Source organism: Macaca thibetana, chromosome 7 (genome assembly GCF_024542745.1).
Source record: "Macaca thibetana thibetana isolate TM-01 chromosome 7, ASM2454274v1, whole genome shotgun sequence".
Lineage (NCBI taxonomy): Eukaryota > Metazoa > Chordata > Mammalia > Primates > Cercopithecidae > Macaca > Macaca thibetana.
The window spans coordinates 89,734,287-89,760,048 of NC_065584.1; the positions used below are offsets into that span (position 1 = coordinate 89,734,287).

Genomic DNA, 25,762 nt, shown 5'->3' on the forward strand with positions numbered 1-25,762 from the left:
AGAGGATACAAATCCATGTTCTTTCATCTCAGATATCCAAATATGTGAGATGTGGAACTATTTTTTTTATCAAGTAGATAATGTTTTATCAATAGCTGTAAACTATTTTTGTAAACTGTCTTTCAGCTGAGAAAACAATACACTACTTCTATCATATTGGAAAAGGAATGATCTCAAGGTTTCCAAGCAACACAGCAATTTTTCAAAGCTGAACTCCCCTGCTGATCATTAGAAATAGTTTCAAATGTCCTATTCTTGGCCTTCATTCGTGCCAAACCCTGGACAAGGCTGCAACAAGATTATAATTCCAAAACATCCCACTTCTGCATGGGGTGCTAAGCAGTCCCTCTTCCCTTTCTCTTAGCACACCATCATTCATATTCACTTTGGGTCTCTCCTGAATCAAGCTGTGTTTATGTTTTATAGAGGAAATGTGAAATCAAAGTTATTTTGCTTCATCCCCTGCAGGGTAACTCCGTCAGATTCATTGCTTTGACTGCATACTGTCCTACGTTTAGAAACGCTGTGGTCTAAATCCTGTCCTCAGTCAAGGTGTGACACGCGTGAGGTAGGTGGCGATTACGGCCCAAGAAAGCTCAGTGCTGGATCGATACACTCAACACTGTGATAATCTTTAGTTGGTTGGTATTTGCAGAATGCATTAAACAAATTAAAGGAGGGTAAGAAATGGCTTATCTGGTGACAATGTAGAGTGGTATTGTTTTCTGCATCATCATATTCTTAAACAATTCCCAGTGATCTAAAATGCTGATGAAGGAAGGACAGAGTTTTATTTATTTTCATCAAATAGCTGGACATATTAAAAAGTTAAGGTAGACTGGAAATAAAATACAACTCCAACATGTTTTAAATCAGATTTGATTTTTTTTTAATTCAAATTGACCCAAAGCAAAACTTACATTAAAAAGGAAGAACAAAATACATTATGATATAACACACTAGGAGTTACATGAAAGCTAAATTTGTGGGCAAATGGCCTTATCCCAATCACATTCTGGGCTAATGAGCACTTCTGCAGGAAAGTTAGAATCTCAATTTCGTATGGTCCACGCTGGTCATTAAACTACACATTCTCGTCTCTTAGGGTGTGCATCTGACAAATCATGCTAGACTCCCTCATGCTCCAGATGTGCACTCTTGCTACTGCCAGAACACTGAATTCTCTAGTGGAAATGCTGTTCCAAGCATGACTGATAATGAATTAAAAAACGAAACAGTCAAGTCCTCCAAACTAACAGGCATGGATTACTGTGTAGTAAATAGTTTAGAAATATGGGAATTAAATAATCTAAAAAACACTCTTACTCTGCTGTACATTTATAAACACAAATATTTACAAAAAAAAAACAAAACACAAAACCTTGTTTTCGAAAGATGAGGTTTACAGTTCATTAATGATCATAATCTTTTATGAGCTGGTTTCTTTGGTGTATTTGCCAAATATATTTTTATAAAGGTTTAGTAATAGGCTTAAATAATAAATTTCAAAGGAAACATAAAAGAATCTGACAAATTTGAAAATATTCTGAACATTTTCTGCTCTGTCTTCTGGAAAAAACAATCAGTTGATTTTTCTGAAAAGTTCTGTTCTCCCTATTCATTATGTGACCACGGAATGCTTCTCTGTCAATCCAATTCAAATGCAGACCTGCAGGTTTCACCACTATAATCTACCAGTAACCCACTTGGAGACATTTTAGTTATTGTGAAATGTGATTGGGATTTTATTAACAACAAAAATAAAACATTCTTTTTAAGCTTCCAGATAAATCAAACCTCAAACAATAAATAATGGAATTATACACTTCTTCATTAAATAGAAATTTCAAAATTCCAGGAAGAGCTCTCATAATTTTTTTCTGAAGTCACAGCAGCAATACAGAACAAAGAATTTACCTTAATCTGATCTTTTTTTACTTGGAATTCCCTGACTCAAACTCAGTGGCTTAGTTTGGAAACCTCTGAATGGCTGGGGAGAGAAAATCATTTTAAACTAGGTGAATAAATTAACACACACATACGTGGAAATAAGCCCTGTGCAAGTGTAACATTAACATCACTGCTCAGAGTGCAGAAACTCCAGGCACCCCTCTGCCTCCTCACATCCCTGGGCCTGGGGTTTTAGGGAGAAGTCACACTCAATTCATTTCTAGCCACACCATGTCCCTAAGACTGCTAGTGTGTCCTAGCTCTGACCTGGGTATTGGTTTAAAGAATGAGAATATAGCTTGGCAACTGTCTTCACAGGGGACTTTCTCTGGAGATAAATTTTTGGAATATTTTTATGGAAAAAAGGACAGACTACTCGTTCCTATCCATCAGGCTCCAGCTAGTTTGGGGATGGTTATAGAACTGGCCACACTCAGACTGGCTGCCTGCGAAACAGTCTATGCCAAAGAGTCTATGGGTCACACCAGTAATCTCCCGAATAATCCTTTTTTCTGAAGCTGCCCGTCTTTGGAAACCTGTGCAATGCCTAGGCACAAGCAGATCGAGTGTAAGACGCCACAACTACTCTGCACCCAAGAGAACAAACACTGTGCTTGAGAAAACAGCACTGCTGGCTCTGAAAAAGGTAAAGCCAGAGACAACTCCTAATTCTGCTTAGTTACACTTCTGGGTGAAACAGTTTTACGCTTTATGACTTAAATCTAGAAATTCAGATGAGAGAAGCCCTTCGTCTTGTAAACTTCTGATAACAAATTTATTAACAGTGTGTGAATATTTTTTCCCAAAGCACTAAAAACGATACTGGGACATTTGAAAAGGTTCTTCTGAAGCTAATAACACAAATCAAGCACAGAATACATTTCTGAGGGCATCATCTTAGATGCCTAATGCCTCTGGGACCTTTTCCATTGTTACTGACACTTATCATATCCGTGTTTACACAGCAAACAAATGCCCAATCAACCCAGAAAATAATTGTCCTGAAGAGCCTCACTGTATATAACCTTAAAATAGGAAATGTTTAATTAGCATATTAGAAATTAGCCAGACTTACAAATGTGTACCCCTTAAAGATTTTACCCTTAAAAAGTTTTTTTTTTTTTTTTAAACTGGGAGAAAAAGAAACACCATGAAGCCATTCCAAATTATTGAACCATTAAAGCCAAATGATTTAACAATTTTTAAGGGAAGACTCTACCACCAGGATACAAAATTTTCTGCTTAAAGTGAAGTAAAAGACATAGCTTAAAATGGAAATTGCAACTGACATACTATGGTTCTGCCATGAAAATTAAAGTGGCGGCTCCTGTTCTCACGGGCATGTCAAAGCTGGCTGTGAAATGATGACCAGCAAGTGAAATAATGGATAAAATACACCAGAAAGAGTATTGCACTGCAGGCACAGTTTTAAAAACAGAATACACTGGCTTCAATTAAAGTTAGTTTCTTTCCCGTTAATTTTTTTAAAAGCACAACTCTAACTAGAGATAGAAATCGAGACACAATGTCTCAGGGTAGTGTACTACAGTTGTTAAAAAAAAAAAAAAGTTAAAAACAAGAGCACACCAAAAGAAAAGCAGAGATACTGAATTTATGTCATCCGAAAGCTACATCAATTAGGAAAAAGAACAGTTTGAAACGGCCAATTTATACTCATTAAAAATGAATGAGGTGACAGCATTACTTTAAACATTTCTTAGGGCATTTTCCAGAAGAACCCAGGGCCCCCCTGGGTGAAACTGTGCCTCCAAACATTAACAAGTGCTCTGCTGGTTTAGAATATCGTGCTTACCAAGGAAACCATAAATTTGGAAAGGGTAAATTCTCCACTCCAAACCTGCTTGTGTCATTTAAGAAAAGACAATTTTTCTAAATGCAGTATTGTATACAAAGCTTGGACCTCTTAAACTTGGACCAAGAAACCAAATTAAGACCTTCAAGCATGTGGTGTGTGTTTTTATATATATATAAAAAAATCCCTTCCCTACAATGAAAACCAACCAAACAAACAGAAAACCCAAAAGTGTATACCTGCTTTCTGATTTCACAGCAAATCAGAAATTGCATAGGATATACTTTGTGCAAGGCAAAAAGCCTTTTAAGTATCTGGAATATAACTCCTAATCCTGCTCACAGTTCTGGTATATCAGATATCATCAAATTTGTGTTTTAAGTAGTCTTTCATGACCTTGGCAATTGGTAGTTCATCAAGTAGCTTTAGGTTTTGAAGGCCTATACATTGTCGAATTTTAATTCGGCACAGGTCCTGCAAGTTTCTGGGCTGTCCTAAAAAGACAGAAAAAAGAGAATGTTACAAAGCCACAAAGCACAATATTTAAGGCACTTTTGAAAAGAACTGTTTATTTCACTGAGAAGTTCTCTCTACGGACTTTACACGCAAAGGCCCGGAAAGATACCAACTCAAACAAAGTGTCCTAGGACCTTCATGCAATGCCTTATTTGATCTTTTTCACAACTCTGGGATGGTGGATATTTTCACCTCCATTTTACAAATAAGAATACTGAGTATCAGATGTAAACAAGCTGCTTAATATCAGACAACCAATTAAGGCTTTAGACTGAGACTAAAAACAGTTCTGATTCTAAGCCTCATATCCTTTCTGTTACAAATCAGGAAAACTCTGGTTCTTGTCCTGATTAGGTCTCTCTCAGGCTGGGTGAGCCACTGTGAGCCAATCATTGCTCTGAGTCTTGGGTTCTCAATCTGAAAAGTGTGGGGACTGAATGAGATGTCCCCTATTGTAAGCCTCCCTTTCGGCTCTGGGTCTAGGACACTGGAGCCCCGAAGTCCACCATGGTCTCTGTGGAAATTTCCAAACGAGCTTTCCAGATCTGCCCACCTGTTTTCCGTGATTCTGAACATAGCAGAACCTTGGTTATAAGGCTGAGAGTTGAGGAGTGCAGCAGGAATGGGGTGTGAAAAAGCACCTCAAGGTATTCTGAATCTACATCGATTCAAGCTTCTACACCCTGATCATTTGCCAATAAAAACTCCTGTTATATCTCAATTAAAAAGAAAAATCACAAAATCCTATTTCTTTCCCTTTGGAATATTTTGTTTTACAAAAACAATACAGATGGCTCCAAAAACAAGCAAGAATTCTTCGACTGCGCTTCAGTAGTGTTTGGAGTCCAGGGAGTTTTGCTTTCATATTAAACATGATAATAAAGCTAAATATATATTGAATACTTACTCTGTGCCATATATTGTTAAGAGGAAATGACATGTATGAACTCCTTTCATCCTTTTATGAGGGAAGTACTTTGATCATCGCCCCCATTTTATAGAGTCTCAGAGAGATTAGGTAACATGCTTAAAGTCAAGTTGAATGCCATATTTGTCATTCTCAAACTTTTTGGTTTCAAAACTCCTTTACACTTTAAAAAAATTATTGCAAACCCCAAAAAAACTTCTATGTGGGCTATCCCTATAGATAAATGCCATATTTTAAGTTAAAACAGAAATTTTAGAAATACTTTTAAATTCATTCTAATAAACCCTTTACATGTTAACATAAATAACACATCATTATGAAAATTAACTATATTTTCCAAAACCAAAAAAAAATTTAACAAGAAGAATGTCATTCTTTCACATTTTTGCAAAGCTTTTAATGTCTGGCTTAATAGATGATAGCTGAATTTTCATATATGCTTCTGAATTCAATCTGTTGAGATAAATCACACCAATCACACCACCTCGTCTCTGGAAAACACTGACACTCGTGTCAAAAGGAATGAGAAAAAGGCAAATCATATCTCAGTGTTATTATGAAAATCAGGAGACCTATGGAGAGAAAGCAAAGTCTGAGATTAGACTGCAGCTTCTCGCTTACCTGTGCAGTGTAATTTTGAGCTGTCTCTTTGTAGTCCTAAGATACAGGAGCTCCCGTTCTCAGCCTACTAACCCATATGTTTCTGTGGTCAAGTCTTGTGTGCACTCCCTGCCATTGCTCAGCTGTAAACACACTTCTACACTGATCACAAGAAATAGGCCATTGATGATGATGTTCCCTTCTCAGTCACTGCTGTCTCTGAAAGTGATGACTTTACTAACATCATCAATAAATTACTAAAGGACAGAAATGAGTTCCACAAATATATGGAGTTGATTTCCTTTTTAAGGATCAGTTTCTGCGAATGCCCTTGGTCAAACACATGGAACAGGAGAACATCTCATTAGAAGAAGTTGTGGAAATAGAATACGCGGAGAAGTATACTGCACCCCAACCAGAATGATGTGTCCATGATGACTGGACCAGTTCAATTTAAGGGACAGAGGTATGGATCTTGACTGGTTTGGATCTGGTCCTTGGAAGGAAAGTCAACATTGACAACTGTGGGACACATGGATGTTGTAAAAGATATGGCCTGGGTGATAAAACACAGTTTGTGTTATTACTGAGTGCCTCTATGGATCAGACTATTCTCTCATGGGACTGGAATGTTGAAAGAAACAAAGTGAAAACCCTACACTGCGGCACAAGTATAGATTCTACAGCTATTGATAGCTCAGCAACCAAATTTTGCAGTGGCTCCTGGGATAAGATGCTAAGGATCTGGTCTACAGTCCCTACAGAAGAAGATGAAATGGAGGAATCCACAAATTGACCAAGAAAGAAACAGAAAACAGAGCAGTTGGGATTAACAAGGACTCCCATAGTGACCTTCTCTGGCCACAAGGAAGCAATTCCCTCAGTTCTGTGGTCAGATGCTGAAGAAATCTGCAGTGTACCTTGGGACCATACAATTAGTGTGTGGGATGTCATGTTTGGCAATCTTAAGTCAACTTTGCAGGAAATAAAGTGTTTAATTGTATTTCCTATTCTCCACTTTGTAAATGTTTAGCATCTGGAAGCACAGATAGGTATATCAGACTGTGGGATCCCCAAATTAAAGATGGTTCTTTCATGTTGCATCCCTAACCTCACATGCAGGTTGGGAGACATCAGTACAATGGTCTCCTACCCATGAACCACAGCTGATTTCAGGATCCTTATATAACACTGTCAAGCTGTGGGATTCAAGAAGTTGTAAGGCTTCTATGATGTGGCTGCTCATGAAGACAAAGTTCTGAGAGCAGACTAGACAGACACAGGGCTCCTTCGAGTGGAGGAGCAGACAATAAACTGTATTCCTACAGATATGGGGGACACGAACACGAATAATAATTTGATTACAGAGATTCTTTCTATAAATGAAACTGGTAGAGAATCATGAAATTACATTGATGCAGATGCAGAAAGCAGCCTTTTGAAGTTTATATAAAGTTTTCACCCTTCATAACAGCTAACATATCACTATCTTTTCTTATTTTGTATTTATAATACAAAAGTTTGTGTTTATAGAACAGAAACTGTGGCTTGCATTCTCTATTAAAAACAAAAAAAAAGAAATCATTTTGACCTCACAGATACCCCAAAAGGGTCTTGGGGACTCCAGGGTCCACTAGACCATACTTGGAAAACTATTCTTGTACTTTATCCCTTATATCCATTGTACTTGCTTACCGTGATCACCATTATTCAAAATGAAGTACTTCTTCATAAATGACAAAGGCTGACTTAGACCTCTGCTCTGTAAGGCCTGTATGAACATATGCTTTTCGAGAGGTTACCTGCTATGCGGTCTCTTAACAGAATGGCAGCAGAAGTGACTGCTTTCTTACAAATGTCTGCAAACTAGGAATATGTGTATCCACAGATGTCTGTACATGGATCTGTGCAGGGATGTGACACACACACTCATGTGTCTCTTGGGAGGATTATGTCTCCTCCACCTTTCAGATCTCTGCCAAAATAGCACTTCATCACAGGAGACTATGTCAGGATTCACCATCAGATACTCCCAGAGTTCCTTTCCTTTATAACATTTAATAAGGTTGTGAGTTCACATTTATTTGGTGATTATGTGTTAATTAATGCCCATCTTCCTCACTATATGACATGTTCCATGAGGGGAGGACCATGTCTGGCTCCATTTGCCAATGTAAATCTGACAGCTGACACAGTATTCAGCGAATATTAGTTGAATGAATGCTTAATAGGGTTGTCCTTAAAGTATAAAACAGTCAACGCAAAACACACCCAGGTCAACAGCAAATCATTTCCAAGCCTGTTTTGAATTGTTTTTCAACACTATTCATGGGCTACTTTAGGAAAAGAATAAATTATCATTGTCATTTTTCAGGAAATGCTTACAGTATTTGATCTGCAAATGCAAACCGGAATGTGAATTAGATGTGAATCTTCTTTCTTTAAAGAATTTGATTTTCCTAATAGATGATGGGTTCTTTTTAAGTATTATTTATTTATTTATTTATTGCGAAGTAGTCTCACTCTGTTGCCCAGGCTGGAGTGCAGTGGTGCAATCTCACCTCACTGCAACCTCCATCTCCCAAGTTCAAGCTATTCTCATGCCTCAGCCTCCTGAGTAGCTAGGATTATAGGCATGTGCCACTATGCCCAGCTAATTTTTGTATTTTTAGTAGAGATGGGGTCTCATCATGTTGGCCAGGCTGGTCTTGGACTCCTGGCCTCAAGTGATCCAGCTGCCTCAGCCTCCCAAAGTGCTGGGATTACAAGGCATGAGCTGCCATGCCAGGCCCTTTTTAATACTAATAAAAAGAACCACCACAACATATTCAGGCAAAAACAGACGAGGAACGAGTTTACATATGTGTATACAGGCATACTTAAATGAAAACATCATGCAAAAAATGGTAAAAACTAAATTACTAGAATTTGCTTAGCTAAAGTAAAAAAGAAGGGGCTGGCCGGGCGCGGTGGCTCACGCCTGTAATCCCAGCACTTTGGAAGGCTGAAGTGGGCAGATCACAAGGTCAGGAGATTGAGACCATCCTGGCCAACATGGTGAAACTTTGTCTCTACTAAACAAACACACACACACACACACACACACACACACACACACACACACACAAATTAGCCAGGCATGGTGGTGGCACCTGTAGTCCCAGCTACTCAGAAGGCTGAGGCAGGAGAATCACTTAAACCCGGGAGGCAGAGGTTGCAGTGAGCCAAGATCGTGCCACTGCACTCCAGCCTAGGCAAGAGTGAGACTCTGTGTCAAAAAATAAAAAAAAAAGAAGGGACTGAGACAAAAGGTTACGGAATGGGGGATCTGTTGACATGGATTTGTTTTGTGACAGACTTCTCTCCACAAAGATGACCACATTACCTCCTATCTCTCATGCCTTTCCACAATGAGGCTGGACACTCCTATCATTAAGAGATGAGGTCTATGTTCCCTCTTCTTGAAACTGGGTGGGTCTGTGATAATGGTGATACAGTTGTTATGTAACTTCCAAGGCTAAGTCATAAAAGGTGATGCAGCTTCTGCCAGACTCTTGGGACATTTACTACTGCAGCACAGCCACCATTCCACGAAGATGCCCTGGCAGCCTACACAAGGGAACTGAGGTCACTGACCAATAATCCTGGCTGAGCTCCCAGACAACTGCCAGCACCAACTCGCCAGCCACCTGAGCCAGCCTTTTGTTTATTTGTTTTTTAGCCAGTCTCACTCCTTCACCCAGCCTGGAGTGCAGTGGCACAATCTCTGCTCACTGCAACCTCCACCTCCAGGGTTTAAGCAATTCTCCTGCCTCAGCCTCCCAGGCAGCTGGGACTGCAGGCATGCACCACCACGCCTGGCTAATTTTTGTATATTTAATAGAGACAGGGTTTCACCATGTTGGTCAGGCTGGTCTCAAACTCCTGACCTCAGGTGATCTGCCTGCCTCGGCCTCCCAAGGTGCTGGGATTACAGACGTAAGCCACCGCGCCTGACCGCAAGAGTGAGCCATTTTCAAAACAGAGAGGCCCCAGTCAAATTGCTCCAGAAAATAATGTGTGGAGCAGGGAAGTAAAACAAATGACTCTTGTTGTTTTAAGCCACTAAAGTTCTGCAGCATTAGATAACCGAGTGAGACTCTGGCACCTGAAAGTGGGGCTTTGCCCTTGGCACCAGGCAGTGGGAGGGCTTTGAGGTGAGTGTTACAAGGAAGCCAGAAGGGCTTTAAGAAGCCTGTTGGTTGGGGCTGTATAAAAAAGTTTTTTGAATGTTACTAGAAGCTGGAAGACAGGGAAGCCTTGTATGTATGTAATAGTGCAAAGTCTGGCAACACTGTCACCTGGGGAAATGTGGTAAACAGGAAATGTCCTATGACCTAATGGTCTATTTAAGTAAATTCCTCAGGCAGAATACTGTAAGTATCACTGGCTTTTCTTCATTATCTATGATAAGATGCAAGAAGGCAAAAATGAGACAATAACTTTAATTCAAGGGAAGCACCGACAGAAATGCTACCATCTTCACAAGTTATTTATCTCTGCGTAAGCCTTTTCCAGGGAAAAACACACATTCTTAGGCCTGAATATGTTGAAATGCTCTAGTCAACATGTTGAAATGCTCTAGACTAATTTTTCTTCTCCTTAAAACGTGTGTTGTTGGAAGAATCTGACCTTTTAAAGGTTTCTTGACCATGTGTAACTCCTGTCTGCAGAATTTCCTTTAATGATAGAGGCATATCATAGTGGTTAAAAGCATCAACTTCGGAGCCAGGCTGCCTGGATTTGGCTCCTGGCCCCACTACCACTTACAATCTGTGTGATCTTGGGCTCCTTAGCTTCCTGCCTGTTTTCTCATAATAATCACACTCACCTCAAAGGTTTTACGAGCATTAAAAAAGTTAATTTTGGTAAAGTGCTTACAATAGTGCCAAGCACACAGTAAGTACCAGGTAAATATATTTTTAAATATTTGTAAGGATGTCTGCTCTGGTTACCAAAAAAGTAGAGGGCCCTCTTTGGAAGCTGCAGTCTCCATCTTCCTGGTGTCAGGACAGTAAGAAAACTAGGTGACAGTTTAACAGTAAAGGAGCAACTGGAAACCCATTAGTGGGAAACAGTCCTGGGCAAATTGATATAAATCATATTCTAGAAATCCCTGGCTGACTTGCATCAGGCAGAGATGTGAGGGCTTTCACCTGTATAAAAAGATGTGCAGAGATGAAGTGAGGGATGTCATCACACTGTTCTCTACGAGTGTACAGGTATGAGCTCATCTTGCCGTGTACCAGTATTGCTGAGTGAAAAGTGAGCTAAATTTTAGGAATAATAAGGACTGCTCATGGTAAGTACTGTCATTTCTAAGACTGTCTAAGGAGCTATTTTTTTCAGAAATGGCATTTTAGGAATAGAAGATTATGACTGAAAGAGAAGTACTTATTTTTTTGTCAACTGATCGCTTAAAAGTATTTACTGAGCATCTATTAATGCTATATGTATTCAACAATGCACTATCCCAGAGATTAAAGGGCCAAGGGAAGAGAAGGGCAGTGGCAGAAGAAGAGAAGGCAGAGAAAGAGAATAAAGAGAATGAAAGAAGAAAAATCAACACAAATGTGCACACCATTTACTAGGCATCTTAGAAAATTAATTCCTCCCATTAAAGAACAACTTCCCTGTCCATGGGATCATAACAGGGGAAAACTGGAAGACATCTCACAAAAGAGCATAATTTAAAGAACTAGAAACCCTTTAGGGGATACAGAAAAAACTACCAGGTATTCATACTAATGAACTACAATGGAATTACATAATAGTTCAAAGAGTTATTAGTCTTTCCATTTTATAAAGAAGCCCATCATTAGTAATAATTGGGCTGGTATAAAATAGGAAATCAGCTTTTGAAGGGTCTAGTATAAATTACAAAACCAGGGCCAGCGGCATAATTTAGAAAATTAAATATCCTAAATCACCTCCCTGTAACATCGCCATTACCGTTTTTATGATAGGATCAACTTATTTGTTTAAAAATATCTGGATTCATAAAGGTAGAGAGGAAAAATATTTTTAAATACCCAAAGTGAGCAAAATGAAGGCAAAACAAAGTTCCAAAGTTGTTCTTTTGGGTGGAGAGGGGTAGAAATTGGAGGTGGAGGGGAGGCACAAAGGAATAAGTGAAAGATTTGCGTCCCCTGGATTGCTCTACACACCTGACCTGGTCCTTCCAGACTCTCTCCATCTTAGGTCAACATCTGGGATGGTCGTCCAATATCTCTTTGTTTTATTTCAGCTTCCCATTTTAAAATCCTACCATAGGCTGGGCATGGTGGCTTACGCCTGTAATCACAGCACTTTGAGAGGCTAAGGTGGGCAGATCACCTGAGGTCAGGAGTTCGAGACCAGCCTGACCAACACGGCGAAACTCCATCTCTACTAAAAATGCAAAAATTAGCTGGGTATGGTGGCACGTGCCTGTAGTCCCAACTACTCAGGAGGCTGAGGCAGGAGAATTGCATGAGCCTTGTAGGTGGAGGGTGCAGTCAGCTGAGATCACACCATTGTACTCCAGCATGGGCGACAAATGAGACTCTGTCTCCGAAAAAAAAAAAAAGAAAAAAGAAAAAGAGAAAAAAAATCCTACCATAAATACATTTTATTCCTTTTGCATCTGAATTCCCTTCACAGGGACCTAGTATGAAATGTGCTAAACAAATCTTACTTTATAGGACAAAGGCAGTTTCCAGCTCTCCTTAAAATAACAATTAAGGTATTCTCTTCAATAGAATCCTAATGTATACAACATCAGGCTTATGATATTTTTCTATTGCTAGATTTTTTCCATAGGTAAATGAGCTCTGAATTATATTTTCCATTTGCACTAAGTCAAATGACAACAAATCTCTAGATGTCTATATTAAAAATATAAAGTAATACAAATACTATAAATGGCAGGATATTTTTTGTATCAAAGAACCTTAAAATGTGATGCAATCTGACTAAAAATTGTGTTACTATTTATTTCTAAAAGCGATTCTTAGTAACTGGGACTGAAAAATCTAGTAAGACTATGATATAATTATAAATCAATAATCAAAAATGCCCCTGGTTAAAATGTATTACACAAATTACTTCTCCAAAGAGTTGTACTATACAACACTGCTTTGGATAAACCATCCTACAAAAATATCAAAGTAGCATTCAAAAGGAACACAGGAGGGGAAGGCACTTGTTTTAGAGGCATTTTGTGTGATCCGCTGCTCATATACTTATTGCTGTATGGGGTTTAACCTGAGAAAGCCGAAGCCTAAATTTTGCTTTCTTAAAATTAAAAAAAAAGGAGGAGTCGTGATTTTTATTATGCCTTATTTAAGTTATTTTAAAGTTGGAAATGCTGTCTTTAAAGTTTACTTCTACAGCTAGAACACAGTACTTGACTATTGCTAAAATTTAAACAAAAATATTTCAGGTTACTGTGATATTTATAAAATAGTATTTTCAAATATCTGTATTTAATGTTCCAGAAAGCAATTACTTTAAGTACTCGACAGACTGTCTTCTGCAAAACCGTTTATACAACTCAATTCCCATCTACCTGATCTTTTTCTTGTAGAAATACATGCCAGTTAACTCCTTAAAACGTACAAATCAAAACACAGCCCAGCCCTCCCTGTTATACACCACCAAAGCATACTGGTGGTGGCTTCCAGTCTGTGAACAGTGTCTACTACAAACAGCTCACTTACTCAGCTCAGCCTCCTATGGATAGTAAATACCAAACTAGCATATTCTCTGACTTAAGAGTCACCTAGACCAGAGCCTGCCACAGGAATAGAAGATGCTCTGTTCTCACTCATAAGTGAGAGTTTAACAATGAGACCACATGGACACAGGGAGGGAACATCATACACCAGGGCCTGTCGGAGGGTGGGGGGGCAAAGGGAGGGAGAGCGTTAGGACAAACACCTAATGCATGCGGGTCTTAAAACCTAGATGACGGGTTGACAGGTGCAGTAAACCACCATGGCACATGTATACCCATGCAACAAACCTGCACGTTCTACATGTGTATCCCAGAACTTAATAATAATTAAAAAGATGCTACAGTGTAAAAGTAAGATGTGAAAGTAAGTTGTTCACACTAGTGAACAAATAAATGCTTTATTTATTCAAGGACTTCCCGGCCCCTTTGATATGTTACTGTGCACAGTGAACCTCTGAAACCTGGACCTAGGATCCAAGGTACTTGTCTTCCAAACTGATTTGAATCATGAATCCACTTGACTCCACAGTATCTGGTAGACCACAATTTTTCTTTTTCTTTAAGACTAGTCAAGTGCAGTCTTGAGAGCGGAGGAAAGAGTAGAACGAGGGATCTGATCTGTAACTGACTGTGGACACTACCTTTGAACTAGCCAGCCAGTTTCATAAACAAATTTCAGGAAATCACGGATCTCTGCAGAGCCTACATAGTAAATATGATAGTAAACGGCAAGCAATAATGTAATACATCTCGTATTATCCACAGATTTTAACTTTAAACAGAAATACATTAGAGATTCATCAAATTCTGAAACACTAGGCTAACAGGACACTCTAAAAATCTGATTGTAGGGAATGTATATCACTAGGTCTCAGTCTTTTAGTTTTAGGACCCCCTTGCACTTTTAAAATTGGAGAAGCGCAAAGAATCTTTATGTCAGTTATACTTACCTACATTTACCATTTTAGAAATTGAGAAATTTTTTAAATATCCAATTCACTTAAAAATCCATCATCAATTGAAATATTTTTATGTAAAAATAAGAGCTGCTTTCCAAACCAAAAGGGATTTTTGTGAGAACAGCACTTCTTACAGTTTTCTGCAAATCTCTTTTAATGTCTGGCTTCACAGAAGGCAGCCGCAGTCAGAGATCTGCTTCTGCATTTCATCTGCTACAACACGCTGTCTTGACTGGAGCACCTGAAGAAAATCCAGCCTCACTCAGACACGTAGTTGGAAAAGGAAGGAATTTTAAAATAATTTTTTTCAAGTAACTGTGGATCTTCTCTGATACTCCATCAAAACTAGACAAGTGGGCGTTTCTTAATGGTTAGTTACAATATGAAATCTGGTACCAAACTGATGAACTTTCATACTCTGTTACATTAAAATCCACTGGTTCAACTCGCACTTGAAATGGATCATTTATCCATGTGTGATTGTTGTCACATTATGCATTAGTCATTTGGAAAACAAGGTTCATTGGGTTATATGGATCTTCCAAATGTTAACTTGTTCCATTATGTAAGATCAAAAAATCACTTTGTTAATATCTTCATTGATTGAAGAAGTCTCTAGATACTAGGAATCTCACAGCAGCAAATATAAGTTTTCTCAAATCCTCATTTGCAAAGTTCAAATGTTATGACTGGCCATAAGTCCTGCCAGTTGTTTTCCTTAAAGTGACAAGTGAATTTTACTCATTTTCAAGAAAATGTCTGCCAAATACCCAAGACTAAATGGCTAGAGTTTAGTTGTTACTCTCTCAAGTAAAAATGGTGTTTCATGAAAAAGTTGCCAGTTCAGCTCCAACAAATTGAAGTTGCTTTTCCTCAATCAAATCACTGCACTTTGGTATGCAGTAAGAATACTTGCCATTTCTATCCCACAGAAAATTTAAAAAGTATTCGCAGGGACAAGATTTAATAAAATTAATTTTACCGCTTCATCACAGACCTTCTTAAGTGGAATTGGAATCTTTTTTCCTGAGAGTGTCTGGCAGTGAACAATGACCAGTACCGGCTGGGGCCACTGTCTCGATTCATGCTAACATGCCAGCAGTTTCACCTGCCACTGCTTGTACACCATCAACACAAATGTCATCACAGTGAAAAAGGCAAATCACATCTTAGTATTGTTAGGAAATTAGTTTTGATCTCATAGGCACCTAAAACAATCTTGAGGAGCCCCGGCTATAAAGTCCACACTGAAAAACATTCTAACATAAATTTAAAAAAGAAAAACCATTTTTGTTTCGTTTTCAATCATAAGCAGCAGAAAATCATAGCCTTTAAGAGTAGTTAGTGGCAAGAAATTTTAAAAGGGAGGGATTTGGGGACTATGTTCCAATTCCTCTGTTTTTCAGAGAAGGAAACTGATGCCAGTGGGGTGGGGGGAGCGTTAAACATCTTGTCCAAGTTTCTAAGGCGAGTCAGACACTAAATCAGAAGCCCATTAGCTGCTCTACCGTCCCATCCTACTGATTCAACAGTGCCTCTGGCACAGGCACAGTGGCGAGATCTTTGGGATGATGTACGGGAGACACCTGATCCCAGTGGGCAAAACATTAACCAGCTCAAAGGACAATGGACAGAGTATATGTTTTTCCTATTTTAAATAAAAATGATAAAACTAAATAGACTTCCAGTTTTAGTTCCAACATGTAAAGAGCTTGGAAATCATCACGCCCATCCTTACAAGACAAAAAACCTGAACAAACTCGAAGTCAATGACTTTTCATGGATCTATCAGAAAACTGAAGCTGTGGGGCAAACCTCCACCACAAAATCTGGAGAGGAAACAAATTCAGAGCCATGGCTGAGATCTGTGCACCTGCAGCCAAAGTCACTGAAGCCATAAACTGGAAGGAACACTGAAATGGTAATTTTGACGAATGGCCAGACTGTGAATTGACTAGTCTGAGAGTGGCAGCCGGTCTTATGAAGCCTCCCACTTGGTTGTGAGTTCTAATCCCAGGAACCCCACCAAGTCCTCAAGGTAAAGAGCCAGTAAAGACCCTCTTATGGCTCCAGCATGAAGAGGTGAAGAGTAACCCTTGTGAAATGCACCCAGAACCTTCTCCATGATAAAGGCCCGCACCCCAGAGGTGGGGAAGACTTTCTCAGAGCCTTGTCTCAGAGCCATGAGGAAAGGGCATTCCTGAGTCCAGTCCCCTCTGGCCTCCTGTCTCACTTATGGGGCTGGAAAAGCTACACAAGAAGAAACATGTGAAGACGCAGCCTAGAGACACAGGTCCACTGAAAGACTGAGAGTGAATCAGAAGACTGCAGACCACTGGCCCTTCCCACACCTTACAACTGCACCAATGGGGCTCCAACGTGTGACATAGGATGAAAGCCAAGAAAGCTGCAGGATGCACCCTCTCTCCAATGAGGGTGCTTGGGGAAGCCCAAAGCCAAGACACGGGACAAAAACAAGGGCACTGCAGGGACCGGAACCCTCTGGCACCCACAGCTGCAACAAACATGACGCACAGCCCAATTCACAGTCAGATTAACAAAAAGCCTCACGTCAAAGGACTGTTTACCTCAGTTTCTGTTACCCACCATGTCTAGCTTCAGTAAAAAAATCACAAAACATGCTAAGAGGCACGAAAAAAAAAACACAGTCTGGAGAGACAAAATAACCATCAGAACCAGACTTAAATATGACACAGGTGTTGGAATTACCAGTCAGGGAATTTAAAATAACCAGAATTATTAAGATTAATGAAATTATTAAATGGTAATTGTAAAATCTTGACTGTCTTCATGCCTTAATAAGCAGTAGCTCTGAGGAGGTGAAATTCTCAACACAGTAGAGATGTGGATGTCACTGGCAGAGGGGAAAAGGAGTGACAAGGTGACCCCTCCAACAGCACTGTACCTTGTCTGCTGGGGCAAACAAACCTTTGACTCCACTTTGCCTTTCGAACCTTTCCCCCCTACATAAAGGGAAAAAAGCCTCACATTGAAAGGAATTCCTAGGTAGAAAGCACAGTATGGCATCTTTTTTGCAAATAATCTAGCCAATCAGACACTGCCTCTTTTCCAGTGGCCTTCTCCAGGAGGGAGCCATCCTGTTTACTGCTGTCTCAACTTTCACCGGACTGTGTTACTGAAAAGTTTCCTCCAATTTCCATACCATTTGCACAAGGAACTGCAGCTACTATTTTTTTCTTTTTTTTTTTTTTTTGAGATGGAGTCTCACTCTGTCACCCAGGCTGGAGTGCAATGGCATGATTGCAGCTCACTGCAACTGCAGCCTCCCGGGTCCAGATTCTCCTGCCTCAGCCTCATGAGTACCTGGGACAATAGGTGCATGCCACCACACCCAGCCAATTTTTGTGCTTTTAGTGGAGATGGGGTTTCACCATGTTGGACAGGCTGGCCTCTAACTCCTGGCCTCAAGTGATCTACCTGCTTTGGCCTCCCAAAGTGCTGGGATTACAAGTGTCAGCCACTGCACCTGGCCCTTTCTCTTTTCTTTTGAATCCTTTCCTTTCACCTAAAGAAGTGGTTTTAGAGTGAGAACAGTACTTACCTTGCCAGGTCTATAATTTGTGCTTAAGCATTCTGAGGTGGGGTTTTCCCCAAAAACATACGTTCTCTCCTACTTCTCTTTGAACAAAATTCCAGTTGTGCCAATCATTAAAGCCTCATTTTTATATGTGTGTATATGTGAATATATGTATGATTAAATGTTCTTGCTAGTCACTGCCTCAGGTTCAGCTTTCTCATGGAATCTCTTTCTAAAAGATTTCATATTCTGAATAACTCCTTGGTCCATACATTGACTATAGGAGTTTACATTGTGAGCAAGAAGAAAAAAAAATCACTAACTCACTATCTGATTCTTCAGGGTGGGTGGTATTATTATTTACTCCTCAAGCTTTACTGAGGAACGATCTTTTCACGAGGTTATAGTACTGTACCTGTTTAACAACATTTTCTCGTGTCACCCTTTTCTTGTGCATAACCACTAAGTTTCTCTTTTGAATGGGGCAAACATTCCCACAACCTTCTGCTCTTCACCTGAGGCTGGAGAACTGTAACCAATGCCCACACGCCAGAGCCTCTGGGATCGTCTTAGTTCTGGAGTGGTGTGTGTGCAAACATTATGTACACATTATTCCACTTTGTGTGCACGAGCCTGAGAATGAGGGCCTCCTAAGTTTTGTGCCCTGCACGTCACTTGCCTCAACCTAGTCCTGGCCCAGGTACAAGGGGCTATTTACCTCTAGAATGGCCACTGCTGTCTGTCCTCATCACCATTTATTTCTCTTTCTTTTCTTTTTTTTCTTCCTTTCTTTCTTCTTCCTTTCCTTTTCCTTTTCCTCCCTCCCTCCTTCCCTCCCTCCTTCCTTCCTCTCTCTCTCTCCGTCTCTGTCTCTTTCTTTTTTTTCTTGAGAGAGTTTCGCTCTTGTTACCCAGGCTGGAGTGCAGTAGCACAATCTCGGCTCACTGCAACCTCCAACTCCTGGGTTCAAGTGATTCTCCTGCCTCAGCCTCCCAAGTAGCTGGGATTACAGGTATGTGCCACCATGCCCAGCTAATTTTTGTATTTTTAGTAGAGACGGGGTTTCACCACGTTGGCCAGGCTAGTCTCAAATTCCTGACCTCAGGTGCTCCGCCCACCTCGGCCTCCCAAAGTGCTAGGATTACTGCGCCTGGCCGTCACTACCATTTCTACTTGACACTGGTCACACCTTCACTGTTCTCTCTTTAATTTATTCATTTTTTTTTTTTTTTTGACTACAAGTAAAAAACTAAAAACTGGCTTCTCATAAACACTGCCAACTAAGCAGGACATAGCTTTCCCTCCACAAGTGATGCTCATTATTCAAGCAGGTGCTTTGGCTCCTCTTAACTGTGTTTATCATTCCTGGGCACAGAGAAGAGGCTCCTCCATGGATGGGCCCTGCTGTGCTCCTGCCATCCTGGAAGGGGGAGGTTCTGAGGTCTGAATGCTAGACAGCGGGCTGGCTGAAGGGAACAGCAACAGCAGCTCTTCCTGGCCTCTCCCCCTACTCAGCATCAACAAGTCACCAGCAGATGCTACTTTATTACCAAGCCACGAGTGCACTCTGTTTTGTTTTTGTTTTTGTTTGCACTATATATTAGAGTTTTTATGGCAATTTTTCCAAAAGGCCAGAGTAGTTTTTAAATTCTGGTATTATAATTTTTTTGGTCTCTTCCAATGTAAATAATCTTGTTTTTAGTCAAAACAGTGTGATGAAGAGTAAAATGTCTCTGAATGAAGACCACCATGTGGCCCCTCTGCTGTCCTTATGCCTCGGCAGTCTGCGATCTCCAATCATAAGCCAACAGCATGATGCCCGGGGCTGCAGTGCTTAGAGCACACGGGCTAGAAGAAGCTCTCAGCTTTGATTTAGTGCTCCCTAAACTAACCAACCTTCTTTCGAGCTGCTTTTCATAAGAAAGCTCAGTCCAGAGCATCAGCCACAGTTGCTCCTTCTGGCCCACATTGTTCACTAGGAAAAGAAAACCTATTTAGACCCAAAGAACACACAGGTGAAGCAGAAACACCAATTTGCTTTTGGCAGGAAACATCACTGGAGAGTCAAGAAATACTAAATTATGTTGAGGCACCTGAAGACAAAGGACAACTGCAGCCTTAACAGACAGAGGGCCCTGCACTCAGGAAAGCAGTCTGCGCTTCCTCAGTCCCCACCTCTCGTTGTACAGAGTTAGCCAGACTGCCTGGACTTACTGAGGACCTCCTAGGTGCACAGCTCTGCTCCTCGTGCAGTGGAGAACCTAAGCACAGACAGAGGCAGTCCCTACTGATGTTTCTATCTGCTCAAATTTTAAAGTGCATGTGAGCCTTTAACTTAACATTCCTGCTGTGCAAGAGCACTGCTGCGGGCAGCTCTAAGGGCTCAGGGACACAGGGCGGCTGCCCACATGCTTTTCCTGCCCAGCGGCTCCTTTCAGCCACCTGGCTGCGTGGCTCCACGTACAGACTCTAAACAGTTGTATATACGGTTGAAACTGGGAGGCTTGAGTTGAATATGAATCTAAAGATTTGCTCTGTTGGTAGCAAGCCAGTCCTCGCTGTTAATCCACCCTCACTTTATTAGTTACACACTTTATCTTGAAAAACAATGACAAAGAACAGCGCCTGGAACGTGTTAAATGTTAAGTGCATTATAAATATTAACTCATTTAATTCTCATAACAAGCCTATATTATCTTAATTTGAAGGTGAGGACACTAAGGCACAGAGACATTAGGTGATCTGCTCAAGGTCACAGCTAACATGTGATAGAGTTAGGGCTCAAACTCTTGCAGTCTAGCTCTAGTCTATGCCATTAACCGCTGAACAAAGTATTTTAAAAAAAGGGGGCTGAGGCATTTAGGTGAGTATATAACACGCCTTCCTAAGGGGAGCCACACTCATGATAACTAAGTCTCTAATGTAGAAGTTAAAAGAACAACAACAACAAGGCAACCAGGAACTGCAGCACTGCAGATATCACATCTCCCGTCTTTGGCTACTTGTGTGTGTCTCAGAAGCTTTCTGCAATGGAACGCCCACCAGTCAGCCCCAAATACCCCTCCCAAGGCAGGCAGATCTGTGTGGACCAACAAAGGAGTCACCAGGCACTTGTGGCCATTTAAACTTAAATCGCAATTAAATAAAATTTCAATTCCTCAGTGGCAATGGTCACATTAATAGGTGCTCAACAGCCACATGGGACCAGTGGCTACTATACTGGACAGTAATGAGAGACCATTTCCAACATTACAGAAACTGGTACTAGCCAGCACTGAGTAGACAAAGTAGTGTGATTTCTTCTTATGCTTTAGTCTGAATACATTAGTGATAATAATTTCATCTTTTCTTCCATGAACCTGCAAAATTCAAGTCACATTTTGTTTCTTCATAAAGCAAGTTTGTACTCCAAAGGTCGGTTCTAAGGGGTAGAGTGGGTTATTTACAAGCAAGTCAAGTAAAGCCTTTGTCCTCTAGAAGCTGGTACCCAGGATATTAATATGTCTTCTTCTATCATCATGATCAAAGGTTCAAAACCAGTGAGGAAAAAGGAATTCATTAAAAAGTTCAGCAGACAGCAAAATCAATTTTGTTTACAGATTTCAGCTTCATGTTGGACATTAAGCATGAGACACACAATCAACTGGTCACGTGGAAGCTTGACAAGAGAGGATGGCTAAGTCCACACAAACTGATACCCCATCACAGAAACAACTAGGATGCATGTATTACTACAGAAAGTGGGTCAGACACTTCAAGGCTTTAAAAAAAAGCACCCACACAAAAATTGTTCAAATACAATGGAAGCCATGTGGTCCAGGGACAGTGGTGCCAAACTTCCCACTGCTAGCAAATATTTTCTTACAACAATTTCTAGCATCCTTAACTTCCACTAGCAGTATCCCTAAATAAACAGTACCACTGTTCCATTTCATGTGGGTTCTCATGAAGCAGAAAAGCCACAACTAAAACGTGAACAACTTAGCAATAAAGCACAAATTCTAGGATATTTTCACAGCTAAGGAATCTAAAATCCAAAATTCTCCCTCTAACTCCTCAACTTGAAGTCCATGGAAGCCAGGTAAGATTATCCTTATGACCAACAGGAATTGCCTTGTTCTAACACAGATCTTTGTTTATTTAAAGAAATTCTCCTCTCTGTCCTTCTCTCCATTCCTTCCCTCACTCTTACTGTCTACCCCTATTACATTTAGAAACACAATTGAATTTTTATGAAATCTTGTGATTCAAAGTTATTTTTTTATTTCAGAAGAATGAGGCATCGCTTACCAAGCAGTGGTTATAGGAATGATTAATATCTAGTCATCTTAAGTTGCAAAAACACATTAAGCTCCTCAGAAGATGCAAATTTTTTTAAAATGCAATAAAGTAATAATTATATTACATACTTGTGACTTCTTGTAAGAAATCCAAACATGGTCGACTACTTCCAGAAATACTTATTGAAACAGCCAATGGGGTCTGTCCTTCATAGTTCCGTGTGTTCGTGTCTGCTCCATAATTATATAACATCCGTGCACAGAGCACATCATCCCTAAGGGCAGATAAGTGTAAAGGAGTCTGTCCGTCTTCTAAGCGACCCAAGTTTGTGTCTGCCCCTCTCTGAAGGAACATTCGGCAATAAGAGTGATTGCTTTTGATCACGGCGTATCGCAACAGGAAACCATTCTGAATGTCGATGTTGGCATTGTGGTCCAGGAGGATTTTCACACAGCTTGACCTCTCTCGGATAATGGCGAGCTGAAGCGGTGTGGTACCTTTATCACTGAGTGGGTCAACCTCAGCCTTGAACTCCAGAAGAAGCCGGACAAATGAGTCCCTGCCGTAGTGGGCAGCCACATGGAGGGGAGTCCAGCCGTCATTGCTTTTTGCATTAATGATGTCGCTCCTGTATTCAGATTCTAACATCAAGCGTGCAATACGGGCCCGGCCATGCATGGCTGCATAATGAAGAGCCGTGAAGCCTCCGATTAAGTCTTTAACTGTGGGATCAGCTGGAGTTAAAACCAAAATGAAAGTATTAGCAGACGCTAAGACAAAACAACAAACATTACCATGGCACAGCAAACTGTGGCCAATTCTCATATAAAATGTGAAGCAACCAACCACTGTAATGAATATCAAGTACTTTTTTCCTCAGTTTAATTCAAGTCTAGTTTTAATGGAAAATAAATTTTGTAGAATGTTATCACGTCTGGGTTAATGAAAGGAGAAAGACAAAGTGTTTAAAATGATACACACAAAAAACACGGAGTACAGATCACCACATTCCCTGTCTTTGCTAATTTAACCAACTGCCTTTGGCTACTCAACTCCTTCAACTCTGCACTGTTTCACGTTGCTCTTCTGTTTTGAACTTTTTGTTTTATTTTCTCTTGTGCTTCTTCTTGGTCTTAAAGAGAAGCATGTGTAGCAACATCTGCTGCTCTAAATTACGGATGTACTATGGTGTGGCACACTGTGTTGTTTTAGGGTATATTAAGTAATAAGAAAAAAGTTTTTCTGTGGTCTATAAAAATTCCAAAGCATTTCAGATATATGTCAAGTAATCTTGATAAATTGTTTTTTCAAAAGATAGAAGTCTATTCTGAATTCCCAGTTTTATATGAACTTTAGAGTTTATAAGAATTAAGCAATGCATTATGTGAATAACCTCAGCATTGTGTAAATATTATTTTCTAAAACAGTTCCAAAAACCTCTCCTAATTGATCTCTGCAGAAGAAAAAACAACTATAATAATTTATCTGCTATGTGACTCAAGTCACAGACTTTTGTCACTGGCCTCAGATATTTCATTAAGCCAAAGGTTGGTTCTTGATGGTGTTCACCCCATGGCATCTCTGGCTGGGGGCAGAAGAGGGACAAGGACTGGTTATGCAGGGCACCTCCTGGAAGCCAGCAATTCCGTGCAAAAGACAAATTGATCAGACTTAACTATCCAGGATGAAAATGCTCGCTTCTTGTAAAAGTCACCCGTAATTTCTGGCTTGTTAACAAAAGAAAAAAAAATCATTAATGTTTCACACACACACACACATACATACACACACACAACACACACAGCCTCCACAGGTGAGTAAAAACTCATGTATTATTTAATAAATGTTATTTAGGTCTAGAACATATTATGATAAATGGTTCTCTTAGAAAAATCTACGAGGCAGAAAACTGTATGTAAAATAACACTGTGGAGAGTACTTCAGTGAAGCAGTTGCTAACAAAACCTATACCAAATACGATTTTTTTAGGTAAGCCATTATCATGTAGATTTCTAAAAATATTGTAAAGTGACAGTACACAATGGTAGTATTAGTTGTATCTATTTAGAGGAAATAAGAGCATCATATCTACCTTGGTCTTAAATGAAAGAAAAATATACAGTACCTGTTCACTATATGACTTAAATAAATAGGGCAAGAACATTTTAACACAGCATTTTGCTGCCATCTGCTGGTAAGGCATGAGCATGAGCTACTAATGTTTATGTTGGACAGATACTGCTGAGCCCTCAAGTCACTCAAGCCTGTTTCAGGTGCATCGCTCACCAAAAGTTTGAAATCAGGCGTGAAATCTACAAGATGCTCTCCCATTCAAATGAAACAAAAAATCTTGCCAAAGGTCATTTCTAATCTATACCTGGCCAGTCAACTGCTTGCAGACATTCCCTCTTAATCTGCAAGTGAAATTTAAGAATACCTTCTTTGACTTCTCCCACCTTTCAGCCACCAGCGGTACTTTTAAAGGAGCCAGCCAACATCCTTATTTGCATCCTATACTCGTTCTATTTGACGGTAAAATTAAAATTATGTTACAAAACACTGCACTTGCATCTTTGGTTTCCATTTCAGGTCTCTTTTAGGTTCTATGTACGTTTTGATGCTACACTGAGCTAAGGAAAAACAGAGATTAACACACACAACAATGACCTGCTTAGTCTCTGTTAAAACCAAATGGGAGATTAGAAAGCAAATGAAAATGCAAACAAAATGTAATTTAAAGATTATTAGCCCATGAAATAAGGTAAGAAAAATATGTCATTTGTAATAGCAACAAAAACTACAAAACACCTAGACAGAAATTCAGTAAGAAATGTATAAGACATGTGAAAAGAAAACATTAATTCAACTCATGTCATCTGTATTCATTCAAATGTCCCTTTATCAAAAAAAGAAAAGCCTCCCCTAAACATTTCATCTAAAACAGCAACCCCACCAAACTAATTACTTTGTCCCCTTATCGAACATTTTCTCCCCAGGTAGAACTTATTTTAAAAAAGCTGTAGCAAAATCTCAACGGGTTCATTTAAATTTACTGGGAAAAAAAATGTAATGTATATAAACAGAAGCAAAGAAACATTCCCTATGAATATGAGGGGATTTTTTTTTTCTAACAGCTTTATTGAGGTAAAATGCATTCACTTTAAGTGTACAGACTGATTAGCTCTGATAATTGTATACAGGTATATAACCCACCACCCTATTTAAAATACAGAACATTCCATCATCTCAAAAAGTTCCTTCATCTCTCTTTAGCCCTTCCCAGTCTCTGGGTCCCATGCAAACCACTGGTCAACAAAAAGTTTTCTCTTTTCTGGAAATTCATATTAATAGAATCATATGTAGACTTTTGTGTTTGACTTACTTCACTTTGCATTATGTT

The 25,762-nt window shown here is 39.8% G+C and overlaps 1 protein-coding gene and 1 pseudogene across 1 annotated transcript in view; one reads left to right on the forward strand and one right to left on the reverse strand.

Annotated features, from left to right (window-relative positions):
• Positions 1-865: 865 nt before the first annotated feature.
• ASB7 (ankyrin repeat and SOCS box containing 7) overlaps positions 866-25,762 on the reverse strand; it is a 49,712-nt gene continuing 24,815 nt past the window's right edge. Inside the window, exons 5-6 of the mRNA XM_050800144.1 lie at positions 22,491-23,096; positions 866-4,257 (exon numbers count right to left, since the gene is read on the reverse strand). Coding sequence (XP_050656101.1) covers positions 4,118-4,257; positions 22,491-23,096 — 746 coding nt within the window. The 3' untranslated portion in view covers positions 866-4,117. The remainder of the gene's footprint in view (positions 4,258-22,490; positions 23,097-25,762) is intronic.
• Positions 6,239-7,160, forward strand: LOC126958383 (ribosome biogenesis protein WDR12-like; annotated as a pseudogene).